The sequence below is a fragment of the Somniosus microcephalus genome, unplaced genomic scaffold (genome assembly GCF_052327205.1).
Source record: "Somniosus microcephalus isolate GS21.2 unplaced genomic scaffold, FLI_Smic_1.0 unresolved_chr1, whole genome shotgun sequence".
NCBI classification, from domain to species: domain Eukaryota; kingdom Metazoa; phylum Chordata; class Chondrichthyes; order Squaliformes; family Somniosidae; genus Somniosus; species Somniosus microcephalus.
This window is the reverse complement of record NW_028225179.1, coordinates 131,297,674-131,323,269: the sequence shown is the minus strand read 5'-3', so window position 1 is coordinate 131,323,269 and position 25,596 is coordinate 131,297,674. Positions and strand designations below refer to the sequence as shown.

The following is a 25,596-nucleotide window of genomic DNA, read 5'->3' as shown; positions in this document are numbered from 1 at the left end:
GGGATGGAGGGCGGGGGGGGGGGAGGGAGGGCGGCGGGCGCCCCCCCCCCCGAGGGTCGCGACCCCCCCGAGGGTCGCACCACCCCCCCCCCCCCCCCCCCCCCCCCGCAGGGGAAAGACCGCCGATTGCGCGCGCAGCAGGAGCTGAGACGCGGCGTCTCTCTCGGCCGGCGGGGCTCGGGTTGCCAGGGCAACCGTGACGCTGACCAAGCCAGAGAGAGAGAGACGCCGCGTCTCAGCTGCTCCTGCTGCGCGCGCGGGCCCCCCCCCCGAGGGTCGCGGCCCCCCCCCCCCCCCGAGGGTCGCGGCCGTCCCCCCCGAGGTGAAGACCGCCGATTGCGCCCGTTGCCAGGGTAACGCTGGACGCTCAGCAAGCCCCGGCAGAGAGAGACGTCTCAGCTCCTGCTGCGCGCGCGCACCCTAGCGGCGCTGGGCTGAGGCTCGGCCCTCCAGCCTTCGAGTGGGGCCGGGGAGGTGCCTAGCTCGGGCGTGGGTGCGGAGGAGACGCCGAGGCTTCTAGGCCTACCTGGAAAAACGGGGAAAGGTAGGAAAATTAATGAGATTAGATGTTAATTACTTTCTAAATCATTTTTTTTAAAAACAATATGTGTTTTAAAAGCAACGTTTTTTTTTTAAGACGCAGGAAAGCGGGAAAAGAAAGGAAAAGTTTGGAATCAAGATGGCGGGCGACTCACCTCGGTTCAGAACGATAAAGCCCGGCCACACGCGCACCGATTGGCCCGGCGGCACACGCCAGCAACCCCGGCGTACGATTGGTCGAGCTCGAGGTCACTCTGTCGCTAATGAGCGGATAATGAGATGCTAATGAGCGGAATGTTGAAGGTTTTTGGGATACCGCGGGCGCAATTTTAGCCCGGCCGAAACGTAAATACGCTTAAAACCGTCTCGGAAGCGTAAGCTTTCTTTGGAGGTAACGCGCGCGTAGGTACGCCCCTGTAACTTTTCGAGTGCATACCCGCAACGCACACGCGATGACAGACAGATAGACAGATAGAAAGACAGAATGACAGAAGTACGATTTATATATATGAGATGAAGAGGCCCCTTTGAAGTGGGTGGCGCTCTCTCCCTCCCCACCGTTCCAGCCTCTCCCAGTGCGTGGCGAGTGTGTAGGTTAAATGTGTAGTCATGGTGAATGCGTCAGGGAATGGCTTGGCTCTAAGATTGGTTCTGAGGGGCCCGGGGAGAGCTGAGTCTCGGACACAGACTGACCACTGTTTTCCCCCATACTCCACTCTCTTGTGTTCCAGTGATTGGTGCATATCTCGACAGCTGTGGTGGGGGCCATCGGATTCCAGCTTATCGTGTCTCCTTCCCCGGCTCGCATGACCCGACAGTGCAGGTGAACCCTCAACTTTAACCCCTTCCGACTCTCACTCTCAAAAATAAAAAGACTCGCACAACACGGGTGCATCGTAGACTCGCTGAAATACCCAGAACCAGACAGGGTGGGAGTGGAGACGGTGGAGTTGGGATGCAAGTGGGGGAGGGGGGTGGAGAGGGAGCAGGATGGAGGTGGAGGTGAGGGACGGAGTTGGGGGGGCAGTTGCGGGATGGAGTTGGGGAGTGGGGGCGGAACAGGATGGAGCTGTGGGGGCGGACGGGGAATGGGACAGATCTGTGGGCGGGGAAGAATGGGACAAAGTTGTGAGTGGGGGGGGGGAACGGGATGGAGCTCGGGGGGGGGGGAGGGGACGGAGCTTGGGGGGAGTGTGGGACGGAACTGGGGAAGGGGCGGGATGGAGCTGGGATAGGTTTGGGTAGGGGGCAGGATGGGATAGTGGGGCAGACAAGCGGGACGCAGGACACAGTTTTCTGGTGATCAGCCTCTTTCACACGGGTAACTCACATGTCCTCGCAGTTCCAGTTCCCGTAACCACGGCGCTGACCCCTCTCTCCTGTGTCGCAGGGAGACTCGAGCGAGCTCTGGGCAATCGGCAGGACAGAGGATGAGGCTCGAAGGAACGCAGCCAAGCAGCACGGAATAGAGGAGACCGAGATCACACTGACACAGGGTAACAAACAGCACTGACCTAGGCCACGACTGGGTATGTGTGTCTGTACAGTATTGACCCGGGTCTGGACTGGGTGTGTGTGTCTGTACAGTATTGACCCGGGTCTGGACTGGGTGTGTGTGTCTGTACAGTATTGACCCAGGGCTGGACTGGGTGTGTGTGTCTGTATAGTATTGACCCGGGTCTGAACTGGGTGTGTGCGTCTGTACTGTATTGACCTGGGTCTGGACTGGGTGTGTGTGTCTGTACAGTATTGACCCAGGGCTGGACTGGGTGTGTGTGTCTGTATAGTATTGACCTGGGTCTGGACTGGGTGTGTGTGTCTGTACAGTATTGACCTGGGTCTGGACTGGGTGTGTGTGTCTGTACAGTGTTGACCTGGGTCTGAACTGGGTGTGTGTGTCTGTACTGTATTGACCTGGGTCTGGACTGGGGTGTGTGTCTGTGCAGTATTGACCCAGGGCTGGACTGGGTGTGTGTGTCTGTATAGTATTGACCTGGGTCTGGACTGGGTGTGTGTGTCTGTACAGTATTGACCTGGGTCTGGACTGGGTGTGTGTGTGTGTACAGTGTTGACCTGGGTCTGAACTGGGTGTGTGTGTCTGTACTGTATTGACCTGGGTCTGGACTGGGTGTGTGTGTCTGTACAGTGTTGACCTGGGTCTGGACTGGGTGTGTGTGTCTGTACAGTATTGACCTATGTCTGGACTGGGTGTGTGTGTCTGTACAGTATTGACCTGGGTCTGGACTGGGTGTGTGTCTGTACAGTATTGACCCGGGTCTGGACTGGATGTGTGTGTCTGTACAGTATTGACCTGGGTCTGGACTGGGTGTGTGTGTCTGTACAGTATTGACCTGGGTCTGGACTGGGTGTGTGTGTCTGTGCAATATTGACCCGGGTCTGGACTGGGGGTGTGTGTGTGTACAGTATTGACCTGGGTCTGGACTGGGTGTGTGTGTGTCTGTACAGTATTGATTGGGTCTGGACTGGATGTGTGTGTGTCTGTACAATATTGACCCGGGTCTGGACTGGGTGTATTTGTCTGTAAAGTATTGACCCGGGTCTGGACTGAGTGTGTGTGTCTGTACAGTATTGGTCTGGGTGGGTGTGAGTGTCTGTACAATATTGACCCGGGTCTGGACTGAGTGTGCTTGTGCGTACAGTATTGACCTGGGTCTGGACTGGGTGTGTGTGTCTGTACAGTATTGACCTGGGTCTGGACTGGGTGTGTGGGTCTGGACTGGGTGTGTGTGTCTGTACAGTATTGACCCGGGTCTGGACTGGGTGTGTGTGGTAAACCACTGTTGTTCACTTCACTGTTGTTCACTGTTGTTCACTTCACTGTTGTTCACTCTTGCCCATTGTTGTACCTGTCTGTGCATGCCTCAGCTGGCTCCGCCCCTGGCTCCACCCATATGCCCTGGTATAAAGGCGGCTGCTCTGCAGTTCCCCAGGCATTCAGGACCGGTCGACCACTAGAGGCATGCCTTCGTTCTTTAGCTAATAAAAGCCTGTTTGTTACTCTCTTAACTTCCAGTCTTTCTCAGTAATTGATAGCGCATCAATTTTATTAGCTAAATTTTTTTTTCGATGGAGCAAATCCTCAAACCAGCACGCCTGGAACTAGACCCTCAAGAGGCGGATTCATCTACCAAGTTCGCACACTGGCTGCGATGCTTCGAATTTTTCCTAGAAGCCTCCGTCGAAACTGTTCAAAACGATGGCGACAAACTAAGGGTTCTGACCTCCAAGGTGAACCACCAAGCTTATTCGCTCATCCAAGATGCGACTACCTACAAGGGTGCTCTCGACCTCCTTAAAGAACAGTACACACGCCCGGTAAATGAGGTTTATGCCAGACACCTCCTGGGGTCCCGCAAACAGCAACCCGGGGAATCGATGGAGGTATACCTACGGGCGCTGAAGGTGCTCGGCCGGGCCTGCAAATGTAAAGAGGTGTCGGCCGCGGTGTACACGGAGGAACTTGTCCGGGACGCCTTCGTCGCGGGCCTCAGGTCCAACTACACCCGGCAGAGACTGTTGGAGCAGGGCGAACTCGGCCTGAAGAGGGCCACGGCCCTCGCACTCTCGCTAGACGTGGCCCACCGGAATATGGACGCCTACTCCCCTGACCGCGCGGCCGCATCGTGGATGGCGCGGGCGCCGCCATCCTGGGACACGGTAGGACCGCCACCCTGCGCCGCACCACCCCCGTCACATCCCGCCAACGGCCCAACTTCTGCAGCGATGTCCCGGGACCCGAAGTGTTACTTCTGTGGCCAAGCCAAACACCCCAGAGTGCGCTGCCCGGCGAAAAACGCTACTTGCTCTGGTTGTGGGAAGAAAGGGCACTACGCCAGCGTCTGCAAGGCTAAACCTACCCCAAACTCCAGCAGTGCCGCGTGTGGGCCGAGCGGGCCGCCATCTTGGACGCCATCTTGTACGCCTCCAGCCGCGTGTGGATCATGGGCGCCGCCATCTTGGACGCCATCTTGGATGCCTTCGACCATGGGTGATCCGTTCCGGCCGCCATTTTTGCAACGGGCCCCCGACTCACCCACCGCCTCACCTGATGACTGCAGCGACACGCCTGACCCTACGCTGGCCTCCGTTACACTGGACCAATCTAGACCTCACCAACTAGCCAGGTCCATGATGGACATTAAGGTAAACGGCCGCGCCACAACCTGCCTTTTCAACTGCGGGAGCACGGAGAGCTTTATCCACCCCGACACGGTGCGGCGTTACTCTCTCCCGATCCTGCCAGCGCGCCACCGGGTCTCTATGGCCTCCAAGTCCCATTCAGCGGACGTCGGCGGCTACTGCGTGGTGACCCTTTCGGTGAGGGGCACAGAGTACAGAAACTTTAAACTGCTTGTCCTGCCCCATCTCTGCGCTGCCGTTCTACTGGGGTTGGATTTTCAGTGCCACCTTAAGAGTGTCACGATGGCGTACGGTGGACCCCTTCCCCCACTCACAGCCTGCAACCAGCAGTTTTCAAATTGCCCGCCGCGCACCTTTTGCAGCCTTTCCACGCTTAAAGTCACCCCCCCGCCCCCCCCCCCCGTTCGCCAACCTCGCCCACGACTGTAAGCCCATCGCCACCAAAAGCAGGCGATACAGCGCTGGTGACAGAGTTTTTATTAAATCTGAGGTGGAGCGGCTCCTGAAGGAGGGGATTATTGAAGCTAGCACCAGCCCCTGGCGAGCCCAGGTTGTGGTCGTCAAGACCGGCGAGAAGCAGCGCCTGGTCATTGACTACAGCCAAACAATAAATCGATATACCCAACTGGACGCATACCCCCTCCCCCGCATATCTGATATGGTCAATCAGATCGCACAATACCGCGTATTCTCCACCATTGACCTTAAGTCAGCATATCACCAACTCCCTATCCGCTATGAGGACCGCCAGTATACTGCCTTCGAGGCAAACAGCTGCCTCTACCACTTCCTTCGGGTTCCCTTCGGCGTCACCAACGGGGTCTCCGTTTTCCAAAAGGAGATGGACCGGATGGTCGACCAGAATGCGTTGCAGGCCACTTTTCCCTACCTGGACAATGTGAGCATCTGCGGCCATGACCTGCAGGACCATGACGCCAACCTCGACAAATTCCTCCGCACTGCCCAACTCCTAAACCTTACGTATAACAAGGAGAAGTGCATATTCCGCACAACCCGCCTCGCTATCCTTGGCTGTGTTGTGGAACACGGAGTCATCGGCCCCGACCCCGACCGGATGCGTCCCCTTATGGACCTTCCCCTGCCCCACTGCCTCAAGGCCCTGAAGAGATGCCTGGGGTTTTTCTCCTACTACGCCCAGTGGGTCCCTAATTATGCGGACAAAGCCCGTCCACTTATCAAGTCCACCTCTTTTCCCCTGGCGGCAGAGGCCGGCTTAGCCTTCCACCGTATCAAAGAGGACATTGCTAAAGCCACCATGCACGCGGTGGACGAGTCCATCCCTTTCCAGGTGGAGAGCGATGCGTCCGACTTTGCCCTGGCCGCTACCCTTAACCAGGCGGGAAGGCCCGTGGCCTTCTTTTCACGAACCCTCCAAGGCTCCGAAATCAGACACTCCTCTGTCGAAAAGGAGGCCCAGGCCATTGTGGAAGCTGTGCGACATTGGAGGCATTACCTGGCCGGAAAACGATTCACCCTACTCACTGACCAGCGTTCAGTTGCTTTTATGTTTAATAACAAGCAGAGGGGCAAAATCAAAAATGACAAGATTTTGAGGTGGAGAATTGAACTTTCCACCTACAATTACGATATCTTGTACCGGCCCGGGAAACTCAATGAGCCCCCGGATGCGCTATCGCGTGGCACCTGCGCCAACGCACAGGTTGATAGACTGCGGGCCCTCCACAATGACCTCTGCCACCCAGGGGTCACCAGGTTCTTCCATTTCATCAAGGCCCGCAACCTGCCTTACTCCATTGAGGAGGTCAGGACCATGACCAGGAACTGCCAAGTCTGCGCTGAGTGCAAACCGCACTTTTATAGACCAGACAGGGCTCACCTGATAATAGCCACTCGCCCCTTCGAGCGCCTGAGCGTTGATTTTAAAGGGCCTCTCCCCTCCTCCGACCGCAATGTGTACTTCCTCAACATTATTGATGAGTACTCCCGTTTCCCGTTCGCCATCCCCTGCCCGGACATGACCAGTGCCACGGTCATTAAATGTCTGAACGACCTCTTCACCCTGTTCGGTTTCCCCAGCTATATCCATAGCGACCGGGGCTCATCGTTTATGAGCGACGAACTCCGTCAGTACCTGCTCGCTAGGGGTATTGCCACAAGCAGGACCACCAGTTACAACCCCCGGGGGAACGGACAGGTGGAAAGAGAGAATGCGACAGTTTGGAAGGCCGCCCTGCTAGCCTTAAAGTCTAGGGGCCTTCCGACCTCCCGCTGGCAGGATGTGCTCCCCGATGCGCTCCACTCTATTCGGTCACTGCTCTGCACTGCCACTAACTCCACCCCTCATGAGAAAATGTTTGTCTTCCCAAGGAAGTCCACATCGGGGACATTGCTACCGCCATGGCTGACGTCCCCAGGGCCGGTCCTACTGAGAAGACACGTGAGGACCCATAAAACGGACCCCCTGGTTGAGAGGGTCGACCTCCTCCACGCCAACCCCCAGTATGCTTACATTGCGTACCCGGACGGGCGGGAGGACACAGTCTCCATACGAGACCTCGCACCCTCGGGGGCCCCTGAAACCAACATCACCGCTACCCACAATGTACCGGCGGCAACGGACCCATACCTAACCCCTGTAGATGGCACGCCGTGGCCCCGTGACCCGCCATTGATCACCAACCAACTCAACACCCAGGAGGACGACACGCCAGTGCTCCGGCCCACGCGGGACTCGGTATCGGAAACTGCACCACCTCAGCCGTCGCCACGCCGATCACGACGGCATACAAGACCCCCAGAAAGACTTAATTATACGAACTTTTAATACACTTCACCCCGTCGGACTCATTTTTTAAGCAAGGGGCGAATGTGGTAAACCACTGTTGTTCACTGTTGTTCACTTCACTGTTGTTCACTTCACTGTTGTTCACTTCACTGTTGTTCACTCTTGCCCATTGTTGTACCTGTCTGTGCATGCCTCAGCTGGCTCCGCCCCTGGCTCCACCCATATGCCCTGGTATAAAGCCGGCTGCTCTGCAGTTCCCCAGGCATTCAGGACCGGTCGACCACTAGAGGCATGCCTTCGTTCTTTAGCTAATAAAAGCCTGTTTGTTACTCTCTTAACTTCCAGTCTTTCTCAGTAATTGATAGCGCATGGTCTGGGTGGGTGTGAGTGTCTGTACAATATTGACCCGGGTCTGGACTGAGTGTGCTTGTGCGTACAGTATTGACGTGGGTCTGGACTGGGTGTGTGTGTCTGTACAGTATTGACCTGGGTCTGGACTGGGTGTGTGTGTCTGTACAGTATTGACCCGGGTCTGGACTGGGTGTGTGTGTCTGTACAGTATTGACCTGGGTCTGGACTGGGTGTGTGTGTCTGTACAGTATTGACCCGGGTCTGGACTGGGTGTGTATGTCTGTACAGTATTGACCCGGGTCTGGACTGGGTGTGTGTGTCTACAATATTGACCCGGGTCTGGACTGGGTGTGTTTGTGTGTACAGTATTGACCTGGGTCTGGACTGGGTGTGTGTGTCTGTACAGTATTGACCCGGGTCTGGACTGGATGTGTGTGTCTGTACAGTGTTGACCTTGGTCTGGACTGGGTGTGTGTGTCTGTACAGTATTGACCCGGGTCTGGACTGGGTGTGTGTGTCTGTACAGTATTGACCCCGGTCTGGACTGGGTGTGTGTGTCTGTACAGTATTGACTTGGGATGGCCCACATTAGTTTGGGTCGGGCATGATCCTGATGATCTATGTTCTCACGTTGTTCCCGTGGTTTTTTTGTCCCACAGATGCCGATGTCCTGGACACCTGGTTTTCCTCCGCTCTTTTCCCCTTTGCGGTTATGGGATGGCCACGAGAGGTGAGTGACATGTGACTGGGTGGGAATCGTGACCCCTGACTCCTAAACCCCGGCAACTGCTGCTTCCCGGATACACTTGGTGACTGACAGAAGGTCACGGGTTCGAGTCCCACTACAGAGGCTTGAGCACAAAAATCTAGGCTGACCCTCCCACTGCAGCACTGAGGGAGTGCTGCACTGTCGGAGGTGCTGTCTTTCGGATGAGACGTTAAACCAAGGCCCCGTCTGCCCTCTCAGGTGACGTAAAAGGTCCCTCGGCACTATTTCGAAGAAGAGCAGTGGGGGGGAGTTTCTCCCCGGTGTCCTGGGCCAATATTTATCCCTCAACCAACATCACTAAAGCAGATTATCTGGTCATTTATCCAATTGCTACTTATAGAATGATAAGCACAGAAAGAGACCATTCGGTTGTGTCAGCTCTTTGAAAGAGCTCTCCAATTAGTCCCACTCCCCTGCTCTTTCCCTGTAGCCAGGCAAATTTTTCCCCTTCAAGTTTTTATCTGTTTGGCATAAAAATAAAACAAAAAAGGTGACTCAACCGTGGCTAACAAGGGAAATTAAAAATAGCATAAGATCCAAGGAGAGGACATATAAATTGGCCAGAAAAAGCAGTAAACCTGAGGATTGGGAGCAGTTTAGGATTCAGCAAAGGCGGACAAAGGGATTAATTAAGAGGGGGAAAATAGAGTATGAGAGTAAGCTTGCAGGGAACATAAAAACTGACTGTAAAAGCTTTTATAGATATGTGAAGAGAAAAAGATTGGTGAAGTCAAGCGTAGGTCCCTTGCAGTCAGAATCCGGGGAATTTATAATGGGGAACAAAGAAATGGCAGACCAATTAAATACATACTTTGGTTCTATCTTCACAAAGGGGGACACAAATAACCTCCCAGAGATGTCGGGGAACATAGGGTCTGATGAAAGGGAGGAACTGAATGAAATCAGTATTTGTAGGGAAATGGTGTTAGGGAAATTGATGGGATTGAAGGCCGATAAATCCCCAGGGCCTGATAAGCTACATCCTAGGGTACTTAAGGAAGTGGCCCTAGAAATAGTAGATGCATTGCTGGTCATCTTCCAAAATTCTATAGACTCTGGAACAGTTCCCATGGATTGGAGGGTAGCTAATGTTACCCCACTATTCAAAAAAGGTGGTAGAGAGAAAACGGGGAATTATAGACCGGTAAGCCTGACATCGGTAGTGGTGAAAATGCTAGAGTCCATTATAAAAGATGTAATAGCAGAGCACTTGGAAAACAGTGACCGGATCGGACAAAGTCAACATGGATTTACAAAAGGTAAATCGTGCTTGACTAATCTACTGGAATTTTTTGAGGATGGAACTGGTAGAATAGATAAGGGAGAACCAGTAGATGTGTATTTGGACTTTCAGAAGGCTTTCGATAAGGTCCCGCATAAGAGATTAGCATGTAAAATTAAGGCACATGGGATTGGGGGCAAGGTACTTACAGGAAACTTTCTGGTATCCGGCACAGATGGGACCGACGTGTTGCCGGTTCATCAACAATTCCGGATAACCGAACGCTCAGAGCTCCGTATAAAGCAACAAACCCTTTGCAGCAGCTTCAAAACAATCGGCACAAGTTGCAAACGTCTCTGTAGCTTAGCAACAGCTACACCCTTGCACAGCAACAAATCAATTTTAAAAAGTAACTAAAAGTAAAAAAAGTTACCTGAACCGACTCCTGAATTTTGCCGGTGGATAGAGCGTTCCGGTTATTTAGGGGCCGGTTAATCGAAAGTTTCCTGTACTTGGATGGAGAACTGGTTGGCAGACAGGAAGCAAAGAGCTGGAATAAACGGGTCTTTTTCCGAGTGGCAGGCAGTGACTAGTGGGGTACCGCAGGGATCGGTCCTAGGACCCCAGCTATTCACAATATATATTAATGATCTAGACAAGGGAACTAGATGTAATATCTCCAAGTTTGCAGACGACACAAAGCTGGGTGGGCGTGTGTGCTGTGAGGAGGATGCCGAGAAACTCCAGTATGATTTGGACAGGTTGGGTGATTGGGCAGATGCATGGCAAATGCAGTATAATGTGGATAAATGTGAAGGCAGATTATTATCTGAACGGCAATAGATTGGGAGAAGGGGAAGTGCAACGAGACCTGGGTGTCCTTGTGCACCAGTCGCTGAAGGTAAGCATGCAGTTGCAGCAGGCGGTTAAAAAGGCAAATGGTATGTTGGCCTTCATAGTGAGAGGAATCGAATACAGGAGCAAGGATGTCTTGTTGCAGTTGTACAGGGCCTTGGTGAGACCGCACCTTGAGTATTGTGTGCAGTTTTGGTCACCATACCTGAGGAAGGATGTTCTTGCCATGGAGGGAGTGCAGCGAAGATTCACCACACTGATACCTGGGATGGCAGGAATGACGTATAAGGAGAGATTGTGTCGATTGGGCTTATACTCGCTGGAGTTTAGAAGAATGAGAGGGGATCTCATTGAAACTTATAGAATTCTAACAAGACTGGACAGACTAGATGCAGGAAGGATGTTCCCGATGGCCGGGGAGTCCAGAACCAGGGGTCACAGTCTAAGGATAAGGGGTAAGCCATTTAGGACAGAGATGAGGAGGAATTTCTTCACCCAGAGAGTGGTGAACCTGTGGAATTCTCTGCCACAGGGCGGTGGAGGCCAGTTCATTAAATATATTAAAGAAAGAGTTGGATATATTTCTTAAGGCTAAAGGGATCAAGGGATATGGGGCGAAGGCAGGGACAGGGTACTGAATTTGGATGATCAGCCATGATCTCATCGAATGGCAGAGCAGGCTTGAGGGGCCGAATGGCCTACTCCTGCTCCTATCTTCTATGTTTCTATGTCTATGTTTATCCAATTCCCTTTTGAAAGTTACGATTGAATCTGCTTCCACCGCCCTTTCAGGGAGTGCATTCCAGATCATAACAACTCGCTGCGTAAATAAAAAATAATTCTCATCTTGCCTGTGGTTCTTTTGCCAATCTTAAATCTGCGGCGAGTGTCTCACCTCCTGACTCCCCAAAGCCTTTCCACCATCTACAAGGCACAAGTCAGGAGTGTGATTGAATACTCTCCACTTGCCTGGATGAGTGCAGCTCCAACAACACTCAAGAAGCTTGACACCATCCACCACCTTAAACATTCACTCCCTCCACCACCGGCGTACCGTGGCTGCAGTGTGCACCATCTACAAGATGCACTGCAGCAACTCGCCAAGGCTTCTTCGGCAGCACCTCCCAAACCCGCGACCTCTACCACCTAGAAGGACAAGGGCAGCAGGCGCATGGGAACACCACCACCTCCAAGTTCCCCTCCAAGTCACACACCATCCTGACTTAGAATTATATCGCCGTTCCTTCATCGTCGCTGCGTCAAAATCCTGGAACTCCCTCTAACAGCACTGTGGGAGCACCTTCACCACACGGACTGCAGCGGTTCAAGAAGGCAGCTCACCACCACCTTCTCAAGGGCAATTAGGGATGGGCAATAAATGCTGGCCTTGCCAGCGACGCCCACATCCCATAAACAAAAAAATATATTTGTCCTCTGGTTACCGACCCTTCTGCCACTGGAAGCAGTTTCTCCTGATTTAATCCATCAAAACCCCATCATGATTTTGAACACCTCTATCAAATTTCCCCTTAACCTTCTCTGCTCGAAGGAGGACAACCTCAGCTTCTCCAGTCTCTCCACATAACTGAAGGCCCTCACCCCTTGTACCTTGGGAGCTTGCTGTGCAAAAACTGGCTGCCGCGTTTCCTACATTACAACAGTTAGAACATTTCAAAAATGTTCTGTGAATGGCTGTGAAGTGCCATGGGACGTCCTGAGGTAGCGACAGACGCTGTATCAATGCGAGTCTTTCTTTCTTTTGCCCGACAGACGGCTGATGTGAGGAACTTCTACCCCAACTCGCTGCTGGAGACGGGAAGCGACCTGATCTTTTTCTGGGTGGCGAGGATGGTGATGTTGGGCCAGCGACTGACGGGAGAGCTGCCCTTCCAACAGGTGGGTGTGCTGGGCGGAGCCAGGCGGGTTAGCAATTGCGTACTGCCCCCCCCCCCGCCAAGCCCTGGAACGTTGATTCGCCTTACCCCCCGTCCGTCCGTCCGCTCGCGGTGTGTCTGTGAGTCTCTCTGAACGGTGTCTGCCTCTGCTCTGCCGCAGGTCCTCTTCCACCCCATGGTGCGAGACGCGCACGGGCGGAAGATGAGCAAGTCGTTGGGCAACGTTGTTGACCCATTGGACGTGATTGGCGGGATCTCGCTGCAGGTAACCGTGCTCGGGGGGAGGGGGGAGAAACCGCAGCCCCTCGCTGTCTGTCTCGCGTGCGCGCTTTCTGTGCCCGCTCTCTGCCCGCTACCCGCTCTCTACTCATGCCCACTGTCCGCTTTCTGCCTGTTCCCTGCCCACTCCGTGTTCTCTGCCCGCACCATACTCTCTGCCTGCTCTCTGCCCGCTCCCCACTGTCTGCCCGCTCCGCACTCTCTGCCCGTGCCACGCAGGCTCTCACTGTTGCCTCTCGCTTTCTTGTCACGCTATCCCTCTCTTATCCTGCCTTCCTCACTCCCCTCCCCATCTCTCCCATAATCTCCTTGCTCTGTGTGTTGAAATGTCACTCCTGGTTGATCCAAGTGCTGAACTCCCCATTTTCTTTCAGCGTCTCCACGAGAAACTGCGGGAGGGAAACCTGGACCCTCGGGAGAGCCGCCTCGCCCAGGAGGGACAGGTGAGTGACAGGAACCTGCCCCAACCCGGTGGGGGTCGGGGGGGGGGCGGTGGGGGGGAGGCAGTGTGAATCACAGGGCCTGAAGTCTCCAGGCAATGTTCCCTCTGAGCCACGCGGCCGCACAGTCATAGTGAAGATCCCGCCCAGGCCGCTCGCCGGCTTTTACATTGTAAATACACAGAAATTTAAAGGGACCGCGCATTAAAAGAAGCAGGCCGGGCAGCTTGCAGGGAACATTTCCTCCAGGTCCCCTTAAATGGGCCAGGCTGGCAGGTGGATCATCGCTGGCTCGGGTGGCAGATCACTGAGGGTTAACTGGGTGTTGTGTGTCATCCTGCAGCCACCTCGAGCCCAGGTTGACTCCCCCCCCCCCCACCCGCTTACCTTCATCTCAACTCCCCACCCCCCTCCCTGGTCGGAGCCCATTGCGAGGCAGAGAGCGGGCATGGGCAGCTCCTCGTGAGCAGCGCAGCTCGGCCGTGAGACGGGCAAGTGAGGCGCCACCATCCTCCTCTCCTCCCCCCTCGGGACCTTGGCCAAACGGTCATCCCAGCGACAGGTGCTACCACCGGGTGGCAGTGTGGCACCTCCGCAACATGGCTGGTGGGTACCGAGCCCTGGGGATCTGCATTACATGGAACATACAGCACAGAAACAGGTCCACGCCCCGCACGAGCCTCCTCCCGCCCCTCTTCATCTCACCCCATCAACATATCTCTCCATTCCTTTCTCCCTTGTGTGTTTATCCAGCTTCCCCTTAAATGCATCTATACTATTCGCCTCAACTACTCCCTGTGGTAGCAAGTTCCACATTCTAACCACTCTCTGGTTTCCCCTGGCTGGGGAGTCTAGAACCAGGGGTCACAATCTCAGAATAAGGGGTCGGCCATTTAGGACTGAGATGAGGAGAAATTTACAAGGATGTTGCCGGGAGTAGAGAATCTTAGCAGTGAGGAAAGACTGGATAGGCTGGGTCTGTTTTCCTTGGAACAGAGGAGGCTGAGGGGAGACCTCATTGAGGTGTATAAAATTATGAGGGGCATAGATAATGTGGATAGAAAGGACCTATTTCCCTTAGCAGAGGGGTCAAAAACCAGGGGGCACAGATTTAAAGTAATTGGGGAAAGGTTTAGAGGGGATTTGAGGGGAAATTTCATCACCCAGAGGGTTGTGGGGGTCTGGAACTCACTGCTTGTAAGGCTGGTAGAGGCAGGAACCCTAACCACATTAAAAAAGTACTTGGATGTGCACTTGGGATGCTCTAACCTGCAGGGCTACGGACCAAGAGCTGGGAAGTGGGATTAGGCTGGAGAGCTCTTTGTTGGCCGGCGCGGACACGATGGGCTGAAATGGCCTCCTTCTGTGCTGTAACTTTCTATGATTCTAAATTTCTTCACTCAGAGGGTGGTGAATCTTTGGAATTCTCTACCCCAGGGGGCTGTGGAGGCTCAGTCGTTGAGTATATTCAAGACAGAGATCGATAGATTTTTGAATATTAAGGGAATCAAGGGATATGGGGATTGGGTGGGAAAATGGAGATGAGGAAGAAGATCAGCCATGATCTTATTGAATGGCGGAGCAGGCTCGAAGGGCCAAATGGCCGACACCTGCTCCTATTTCTTATGTTCTTATTGACATGAATCTTGCCATTCATGTAGAAATGACTTGTGAAAGAATACTGGCCGGCCTGCTGGTGGTGCTTTCCAGGGAGAGTATAAATACTCGGGCACGGGCCCAGCTTGCTCAGGACATTTTGTAAACAGGAACTAGTGAAGGACAACTAGACCGGATCCATGTTGTGAAACAGTTGATTAAAGCCTTGTTTAATACTCAGACCAAGTGCCTAGTAGTTTTCTTACATCACTTATGATCTAATTTGTCAGAGTAAATTATTACTGCTGAACAGAAGTTAGAAACTGTTTTAAATTGAACCTGAACTAAAATAAAATTCTCCATAGCGAATAGAGGATTAAACACAGGAACATTAATACTCTTAAATATATAATAATGGGCTGCAATTTGGTTATTTTCACTATACGCTTAAAAATATCTCTTTATAAAACCCAAATACAGGAAACTTTGGTTTATCCGGAGGTTAACTGTCCGGAATGCTCGAGCCACCGGCAAAAATCAGGAGCCGTTTCGTTAGGCTTTTTTTCTTTTTGTTGTTTTTTTTTCACCAGTCAGGCTCTGCAAGGTCTCGCTGAAGCTGTTGCTAAGCTACAGAGATGCTTGCAAGGTACGGCCGACTGTTTAGAAGCTGTTGCTAAGCAACAGGGTTTGTTGCCAGATACGGAGCTCAAAATCTCCGTATGTTTCAACATTAGCGCTGGTTTGTCCGGCAGTTTTGATGGGACGGCAACAGCTCAGTCCTGTCGGTGCCGGATAGCACAAAGTTTCCTGTAATCTCTTACTCTTCCAAAAAAAATTAATTACAGGAAACTCTCGATTTACCGGCACCTAAATAACCGGAAATCTCTGTTAACCGGCAAAATTCAGGAGTAGGTTCAGGTAAGTTTTACTTCATATTAGTGGCCGTTCCTGGATCTGTGGCTGTGTAATCGGGGTTCCTGCACCAGGGATGCTTGGTCTGTGGCCCGGGTTCCTGCACCTGTTGCTAAGCAACAGGGAAGCCTGGATTTGTTGCTGTGTACAGAGCTCTCGTACCTTTTAACTATACCTCTCTGTAATCCGGACTTTTTGATAAACCTGCACCACGCCGGTCCCGTCGGTACCGGATAAAAAAAGAGTTTCCTGTACAATGCAAATGCAAAATGGAAATCCAAAGCGGTCGCTGGAAATCTGAAACTTAAACAAAAATTGCTGTAAATACTCAGCATCCATGGAGAGAGAAACAGAGTTAACGTTTCAGGTCTGTGACCCTTCGTCAGAATTGGAGATGGTTGGAGATGTAACAGGTTTTAAGCAGGTGCAGAGGCAGGGAAAGGGGAGGAAAGAACAAAAGGGACGGTCTGTGCTAGGGTGGAAGGCAGGAGAGATTCAATGTTGCAAATGGGAATGGCAGAATCAACAGCTGCCGCCTGAAACAATGGGGGCCGAATTATGGTATGAAATCGTTGAACTCGATGTTGAGTCCAGAAGTCTGTAAAGTGCCTAATCGAAAGGTGAGGTGCTGTTCCTCGAGCTTCATTGGAACAGTGTAAGAGGCCGAGGTCAGAGTGGGAATGGAGCGGAGAATTAAAGTGACGGGCGAGCGGAAGCTCGGGGTCACCCTTACGGACTGAACGGAGGTGTTCCGCAATGGTCTCCCCAATGTAGAGGAGACCTCAAGTTCTGACGAAGGGTCCCAGACCTGAAACGGTAACTCTGTTTTTCCCTCTCCAGCCTGACCTGCTGAGTGTTTCCAGCATTTTCTGTTGTTATTTCCGATTTCCAGCATCCGCTATTTTGCTATTGTGTTAGATGTGCGGGTTAGGTTGATTGGCTATGATAAATTGACCCTTAGTGTTAGGGGGATTAAATACGTGGGGTTACGGGGATCGGGTGGGATATGTGTCGGTGCAGGCTCGATGGGCCGAAATGGCCTCTATCTGCACTGTGGGGTTTCTGTGATTCTGTGAATCTCTTTTGTCAGCTTCAGGTGACACTTGCATACAGAAGAGAAACAGAACAGAGCATGAAATGTTATTGCACTTCCCTCCCTCTCTCCCTCCAGCGTAATGGCCATGTGGAACCGACTCCCAGCAGTTAATGTTGTTCCTAACAACAGAAGAGTCAGGAGCAGGAGTCGGCCGTTCGGCCCCTCGAGCCTGCTCCGCCGTTCAATAAGGTCACGGCTGATCATCGACCTCAACCCCACTTTCCCGCCCAATCCTCACATCCCTTGTTTCCCTTAATATTCAAAAATCTATCGATCTCAGCTTTGAATACACTCAACAACTGAGCATTCACAGCCCTCTGGGGTAGAGAATTCCAAAGATTCACAACCCTCTGAGTGAAGAAATGTTTCCTCATCTCAGTCCTAAATGGCCGACCCCTTATCCTGAGACTGAGCCCTGGTTCTAGACTCCCCAGCCAAGGGAAACATCCTCCCTGCATCCACCCTTTCAAGCCCCTTAACAATTGTATACGTTTCAATGAGATCACCTCTCATTCTTCTAAACTCGAGGGAATATAGGCCTAGTCAACTCAATCTCTCCTGATAGGACAATCCCCCCCCCCATCCCAGGAACCAGTCACTTTGGAATGGGAATAAGGGATATAAGTATAATTAATTCCAGGCACTGATGTTGAAAGCCTTCCTGGCAATTTGAACCAGAATCATAATTTAAGGAATGCTGGCTAGTTCCACAGAAATTAGTGCATCGTTAATGTTAAGTTGTAATCGACAAACCGCTGCCATTCATTGTGTTTAATGATCCAAGCAGGTCTCTGCCAACAAGTTATAAAGTTGTGGCTGATGTACTTGTTAACTGAGTTTCCCTTTTCACACACTGACTTCCTGGCACCAAATCTATCTAAACAGCCTTACATTTAATATCTTCCGATCTTTGATTTATCTCACTCGAAATACATTGATATTTTGTCCTACCCCTTCGCAAGCTTCAGAACGAATGTTCTACGTGGACAGGTCCATTTTTAGGCCGGCGTTTCCACTTGTCCACTCGACAACACCAAACTTCCCCCTCCTTCGTTTGAACACTCAGGAGAAATCACAGGGCCCGTGGGTGCATGGAAGAAAACTCGGACCCTCTGCTTGAAGATAAAGTGTTGCTGTGGAGCCTTTGTAACGGTGGAAGCTTACTTGCATTGACAGAACGTCAATCTATGAGCAGTCATATGTACTGATAGTTTGATGATGTTGATCAGTTCAAATTTATCTACAATTTTTTTTATTCGTTCATGGGATGTGGCCAACATTTCTTGCCCGTCCCTAGTTGCCCTTGAGAAGGTGGTGGTGAGCCGCCTTCTTGAACCGCTGCCGTCCATGCGGTGAAGGTGCTCCCACAGTGCTGTTAGGGAGGGAGTTCTAGGATTTTGGCCCAGCGGCGATGAAGGATCGGCGATATATTTCCAAGTCAGGATGGTGTGTGACTTGGAGAGGAACTTGGAGGTGGTGGTGTTCCCATGGGCCTGCTGCCCTTGTCCTTTGAGGTGGAAGAGGTTGCGGGTTTGGGAGGTGCTGCCGAAGGAGCCTTGGCGAGTTGCTGCAGTGCATCTTGTAGATGGTACACACTGTAGCCACGGTACGCCGGTGGTGGAGGGAGTGAATGTTTAAGGAGTCTTGAAATGGGCTGTATTTTGTCTTGTAGTCCTACAAATGTCAATATATCGCTGCAAACTACTCAAGCCCCATTCCTCCATCCTCTCCTGACACTCCATTCCTCTGTCTTTTGTGTATTTCCACCCCTCCCCTATCATTGGGGGTAGTCTTCAGTATCCTAGATCCTCCTCTGGAAATTCCTTCCTAAACTCATCCATCTCTCCACCTCACTCACTCCTTTAAAAACCATCTCAAAATTACATAGGATATATGCGGCACAGAAACAGGCCATTCGGCCCAACCAGTCCATGCTGGCGTTTATGCTCCACTCGAGCCTCCTCCCGTCTTTCCTCATCTAAATCTATCCGCATAACCCTCTATTCCCTTCTCCCTCATATGTTTGTCCAGCCTCCCCTTAAATGCATCTGAACTATTCGCTTCAACCACTCCGTCGCAGCGAGTTCCACATTCTCAGCATTCTTTGGGTAAAGAAGTTTCTTCTGAATTCCCTATTGGATTTCTTGCTGACTATCTTATGTTGATGGGCTCTAGTTATGCTCTTCCCCACAAGTGGAAACACACTGGGGGAGAAATTGAGCATAGCCCCGTTTGGGGCGCTAACCTCACCAGGGCGCTAAAAGTAGCGCCCCGGAAACATTCGCGCCCCCGCACCGGAAATTGGTCGTTTGCGCCCCAAAGGGAAGCGCGGCGCTACTGGAGGCACCCCGCATCCCACTTGGGGCGCTGCGAGTGAATATCGTGGTGCAACGTGCCGCAGCGTGTGGCGCTGCGGCACGTCGTGCTGCGGTATTGCAGGCCTTCCTCCCCTTCTTAAAGGGGAGGGGCCTTGTGCAGCGCGATCTGGGGCCCAGCTGGACCCCCAAGGATCGGGAGTGCAGGCAAAAGAGCCCGGCACCGAAGGGAAGTGCCGGGCTCTTTGAGCGCAGCCGGCATTCCGCGGGGGGGAGGGGGGTTCAGGAGGCCAGGGACGGGAGCGCAGGCAGGTGCTGGCAGGCGGCCAACAACAAAAATGGCCGCCCCGCACCTCGCCTTTAACTTGCGCCTCCCCGGCCACAGGTAGGCCCCCCTGAACACATCGGACATAGCGTCCGGCGGTAAATCAGGGGGCGCTGCCGGATATCGTGGCCAGGGCGACGCGCACACCGATGACATCACCGGCAGCGGCACAGCGCTAACGGTTTGCGCCACCACTAACGTCCCGCGGAATTTAGCAGGAGGCGTGGGCAATGCCGCACCCGGGCGCTAGTTGGCTTGCACCCCACTTAGCGCCCTCTTAAGGCGCTAATGGGTGGCGCAACCAACCGAATTTTTCCCCCACTCTCTCTCTCTCTCTGTACCCACTCTATCAAAACCTTTCATAATTTTAAAGACCTCCACTAGATCACCCCTCAGCCTTCTCTTTTCAAAATAAAAGAGACCCAGCCTATTCATCCTTTCCTAAGAACATAAGAAATAGGAGCAGGAGTCGGCCGTACAGCCCCTCGAGCCTGCTCCGCCATTCAATGAGATCATGGCTGATCATCGACCTCAACTCCACCTTCCTGCCCGATCTCCATATCCCTTGATTCCCCCAGAGTCCTGATGGGTTCTGTTAAGCTCAGCGTCCGTTTACTGTTGCCAGGGTTTTTCTGTCCAGCAGACGCACCGATTTATACACGCCGTACTGTGAACACTGTAACTGCACGAACGACCAGTGTAATTTGAGGCTGGAATACCTGCACGCCAGCAGCTGTAGTAGTGTCTGAGGAGCAAGCGGCTGATGAGAGAGTTTCACAAATTGCTCGCCAAATGTGTCAAATCAGCAGAATGTAAAGTTGGAGGCGAAGACCTATTCTTGAGCTAGTGCCCAGAGGACTGATCTTTATCTGCTTTATCGGTATGTGGTGCAGCATAGATGGAGGCAAAAAGGCCTACGTATTTTTTAAAAATTTGAGTCGATCTCGCAGGACGTCACTCTTGACTTGGTCGACGGTATGGGCGTAAGTATAGAATCATAAAGTTTACGGCACAGAAGGAGGCCATGATGCCCATCGTGTCTGTGCCTGCCGAAAAGTATCTTTTTATTTTTAGAACTCTTTCCAGGCTTTTCTCTTTCCACTGTAACTCAACGCACCTTTACTATCAGTTACTATCAGCTGTGGCTCAGTGGGCAGCACTCTCGCCTCTGAATCAGAAGGTCGTGGGTTCAAGTCCCACTCCGGAGACTTGAGCACATAAAGCTAGGCTGACACTCACAGTGCCAGTACTGAGGGAGCACTGCATTGTCGGAGGTGCCGTCTTTCGGATGAGACATTAAACTGAGACCCCGTCTGCCCTCTCAGGTAGACGTAACAGATCCCACGGCACTATTTTGAAGAAGAGCAGGAGAGTTCTCCCCGGTGTCCTGGCCAATATTTATTCCCTCAATCAACATAACAAAAACAGATCACCTGGTCATTATCACATTGCTGTTTGTGGGAGCTTGCTGTGCACAAATTGGCTGCTGCGTTTCCTACATTTACAACAGTGACTGCACTCCAAAAGCGCTTTGAGACGTCCGGTGGTCGTGAAAGGCGCTATATAAATGCAAGTCTTTCTTTTTCTTTTACTGAATGGAAGCTTTCTATGATCTGTGCCAGCGAGCCAAGTTGACACAAATACCGGAATGGATAACAACAAACCTGAACTACTATTCTTGAGCAGGAAGCCACTCAGATATTCCTATCAGAGGCATCGGGTAAAAGATAAGATGACCTGGCACGATACACAAAAGCAAAAATAGACTACTGTGCAAGATGCCTACGAGGCAAAGGGAGTAACAGCACAGCTTCCTGCCCACTCCAAAATAACATGCATTTCTTAGTAATTTCAGGCATGGCGGCACAACTATATATTAATGATACTTTCTGAAAGATGCCTTTATTATGAACACGTGCGCACTTACTATCTAGGACTGAGGGGAGGAGGAATTTCTTCACTCGGAGGGTTGTGAATCTTTGGAATTCTCTGCCCCAGAGGGCGGTGGATGATCAGTTGTTGAGTGTATTCAAGGCTGAGAGCGATAGATTTTTGGACTTTGGATGAATCAGAGGAGGTGGGGATGGGGCGGGAAAGTGGGGTTGAGGTGGAAGATCAGATTCTGTCCTCATGTTACATTCAGCCCTTTGTGCTTGTGCTGAACTTCAAGAACACTTCTCTGACTTCAGGAATCGTGGAGGAGAGTTTTCGATTTTTAGCACACCATGTTTTTTGTCAGTGTGCACGATGTACCAGAGCAGCTCCAAATGGAAGTTATTGAACAGCAGAGTGCGATACTCGGTTGAAGGACAAGTTTTTCTGATATTGGTGTTTAAGGGATATGGAGCCAAGGCAGGGTAGATGGAGTTAAGATTCAGATCGGCCATGATCTCGTTGAATGGTGGAACCGGCTCGAGGGGCTGAATGGCCTCCTCCTGTTCCGATGTTCCACACTCGCGAGATTGTGGTTTTGCACGCCAACACTTGGTGGGGGAGAACTCGCTTACTCGTGACTTTTTCTCGTTTGACTTTTGATCTCCTGCCTCGTGCAGCCCCGCCCTCCCCATGACTCCTGGGAAGCACCTTGGGGAAGTTTTAGCTGCGTTAAAGGTGCTATATAAATGCAAGTTGTTGTCGCCGGATTTCCCTCGCGCAGTTGCCGCGTGCTGCAGTCACCCGCCGTGTGACCGCGGGAGGGCTCGGGGGTGGGGCAGGGTGGGGGGAGTCCACGCCCTGATCAATTTCATTCTTCTCTCCGCAGAAACGGGATTTTCCGCACGGGATCCCGGAGTGTGGCACAGACGCTCTACGCTTTTCCCTGTCCTCCTACAAGTGTCAGGGTAAGCAGCAATAGGAACTGAAATCTAGACGTGCTTTCTCTCTAATGCTCGGGTTAATCTCTCTCTCTATCTCCCTCCTCTGTCTTTCTCCCCACTCTTTCTCTCTCTTTCTCACTCCTTATCTTTCTCTCGCTGGCGCTCGCTCTCTTTTGCCTCTTTTTCTTTCTCCTCTCTCTCGCTCCCTTTCTCTCTCTCTCTCTCTCTCTCTCCCTCTCTCTCCCTCTTCTCTCTCTCTCTCTCTCTCCCCCCCTTCTATTCCTCCCTCCTCAGGAGACGACGTTAACTTGGACATCGCGATGTTTCTGAGCTCCCGACGATTCTGTAACAAGATCTGGAACGCCATGAAGTTCACCTTTTCCACTCTGCCTGAGAACTTCCAGCCTTGGCCGACTGAAAGGGTGAGGGGGGGTTGGGATGTGGCTGTCTCTGGGAGTCGGGTGTCTCGGTTGGTTGGGTCAGGGGTGGGGCTGTCACTGGGGTTGGGGTATCTCTGGGGCTCGGCTCCGGGGTGGAGCTGTCTCTGGGGGTCGGGTGTCAGGGTGTCTCGGTTGGTTGGGTCAGGGGTGGGGCTGTCACTGGGGTTGGGGTATCTCTGGGGCTCGGCTCGGGTGGAGCTGTCTCTGGGGGTCGGGTGTCAGGGTGTCTCGGTTGGTCGGGTCAGGGGTGGGGCTGTCACTGGGGTTGGGGTATCTCTGGGGCTCGGCTCAGGGGTGGAGCTGTCTCTGGGGGTCAGGATGTCTCGGGGGTCAGGGGTGGGGATTTCTCTGGGGTTGGGGTGTCTCTGTTGGTGGTGAGGCTGTCTCTGGGGGCTGGGGATGTCTCTGGGGATCGGGATGTCTCGGGGGTCGGCGGTGGGGATTTCTCTGGGGGTCGGGATGTCTCTGGGGGCTGGGGGTGTCTCTGGGGGGAGTCGGGGTCAGGGTGTCTCTGGGGGGGGTCGGGGTGTCTGAGGGTCGGGGGTTGGGGTGTCTCTGGGGGGAGTCGGGATCGGGGTGCTCCTGGGGGTCGGGGGGGTCAGCGGTCGGGATGTCTCTGGGGGTCGGGATGTCTCTGGGGGCTGGGGGTGTCTCTGGGGGGAGTCGGGGTCAGGGTGTCTCTTGGGGGGGGTCGGGGTGTCTCTGAGGGTCGGGGGTTGGGGTGTCTCTGGGGGGAGTCGGGATCGGGGTGTTCCTGGGGGTCAGGGGGGTCAGCGGTTGAGGTGTCTCTGGGGGTCGGGATGTTGTTGGGGGTCGGGGTGTCTGGGGGGCGTCGGGGGTCAGGATGTCTCTGGGGGAGTCGGGGGTGGGGGTGTCTCTGAGTGTCGGGATGTCTTGGGGTGGGGGTGTCTCGGGGGCGTCGGGGTCAGGATGTCTCTGGGGGTCGGGGTGTCTTTGGGGGTTGGGGGTCGGGGTGTTTTTGGGGGTCGGGGTCAGGGTGTCTCTGGGGGAGTCGGGGGTGGGGGTGTCTCTGAGAGTCGGGATGTCTCTGGGGGTCGGGATGTCTTGGGGTGGGGGTGTCTCTGGGGGGAGTTGGGGTGGGGATGTCTCTGGGGGTGGGGGTGTCTCTGGGGGGAGTTGGGGTGGGGGTGTCTCTGGGGGTTGGGGGTGGGGATGTCACTGGGCGTCCCCGATTCTGGTTAGTTTGGTGTAACGATCCCCGAATGTTCTCCCATCTGGCGGTGTTTTTTTGGTGATGCTCAAACCGGCGGTAATATAAAAAAGAACCCGGCTGGCCAGAGCAGTGAGCGAGCGGCCTGAGTGACGGCCCTCGCCGTGTCTGACCCCTGCTCCTGGGGCCGGGCTGGGTCGCTGAGGTCACGGGGTTCCTGCCACCCAATGGCTCTGCAGGTTGGGATGACCACCCTTTGCCCAACACCTGGTGGGACGCTGCTGACGTATCTCCCTCTCTTGCATTGGCCAGTTCACTGGGAGGTGGTTCGGGGGTGTGCGGGTAGTTGGGAGGGTTTGTGTGAAATGAGGCTCGGGGGGGGGTGGGGGGGGTAGGGGGCGTGTTGGCACCAAGAGGCAGAGCAATACTCATTCCAGTCGGGACGTGTCCCACGGGTGCTTCCGTCTCCTGCAGGGCAAGAGCGAAACGGGCCTCTTTGAAAAAATTAATTCTGGGGATGTGGGTACCTACCGCTGGCCATGCCTAATTGCCCTGAGTAGCGGTTTGATACAATTGAGCAGCTTGGTGTGCGCCTGGAGTCGGGTGTACACCAGACCGGGTAAGGACGGCAGGTTTCCTTCCCCAAAGGACACCAGTGGACCAGTTGGGTTTTTACGACAGTCCGACAGCTTTTTATTTCCACAGTTTTTAAACTGAGTTCAAATTCTGAAACTGTTGTGGTGGAATTTGAACTCATGTTCTCCAGATGGCTGTCTGTGTGTCTGGATGTGTGTCTGGATGTGTGTCTGGATGTGTGTCTGGATGGCTGTCTGGATGGCTGTCTGGATGGCTGTCTGTGTGTCTGGATGGCTGTCTGTGTGTCTGGATGGCTGGCTGTCTGTGTGTCTGGATGGCTGGCTGTCTGTGTGTCTGGATGGCTGTCGGTGTCTGGATGGCTGTCGGTGTCTGGATGGCTGTCGGTGTCTGGATGGCTGTCGGTGTCTGGATGGCTGTCGGTGTCTGGATGGTTGTCTGTGTGTCTGATGGCTGTCTGTGTATCTGGATGGCTGTCTGTGTGTCTGGATGGCTGTCTGTGTGTCTGGATGTGTGTCGATGTGTGTATGGATGTGTGTCTGGGTGTCTGGATGTGTGTCTGGATGGCTGTCGGTGTCTGGATGCTGTCGGTGTGTCTGGATGGCTGTCGGTGTGTCTGGATGGCTGTCGGTGTGTCTGGATGGCTGTCTGTGTATCTGGATGACTGTCTGTGTGTCTGGATGGCTGTCTGTGTGTCTGGATGGCTGTCTGTGTGTCTGGCTGGATGGCTGTCTGTCTGGATCACTCTCCGGGCTGTTCCCTTATGGGTATTGCCGAAGGTCTGGCCCAGGACCCGCGGTGCAGTGAGCATTCTAGTGCAGGTTGGGTGGGGGAGACGGGGACACTGGGAGAATGTGGTTAATCGAACGGCGACTGGTAGTGACGGGTATTTACCTCTCGTGCACCAGGTCCAGCCGGGCGCTGCCATCGATCGCTGGATCCTCAGTCGGCTCCTCCGCACCATCGCAGCCTGTGACCGTGGATTCCAGGAATACAATCTCCAAGCAGTGACCAGCGCAATACACGGATTCTGGCTCCACGACCTGTGCGAC

The 25,596-nt window shown here is 53.3% G+C and overlaps 1 protein-coding gene across 1 annotated transcript in view; it reads left to right on the top strand.

Moving 5' to 3' along the window:
• Positions 1–25,596, top strand: part of vars2 (valyl-tRNA synthetase 2, mitochondrial) — a 136,064-nt gene that overhangs the window by 96,275 nt on the left and 14,193 nt on the right. The window contains exons 26-34 of the mRNA XM_085973730.1: positions 1,272–1,363; positions 1,931–2,036; positions 8,479–8,549; positions 12,436–12,561; positions 12,721–12,825; positions 13,214–13,282; positions 22,285–22,363; positions 22,634–22,761; positions 25,453–25,591. Of these exons, the coding sequence (XP_085829856.1) occupies positions 1,272–1,363; positions 1,931–2,036; positions 8,479–8,549; positions 12,436–12,561; positions 12,721–12,825; positions 13,214–13,282; positions 22,285–22,363; positions 22,634–22,761; positions 25,453–25,591 (915 nt within the window). The remainder of the gene's footprint in view (positions 1–1,271; positions 1,364–1,930; positions 2,037–8,478; positions 8,550–12,435; positions 12,562–12,720; positions 12,826–13,213; positions 13,283–22,284; positions 22,364–22,633; positions 22,762–25,452; positions 25,592–25,596) is intronic.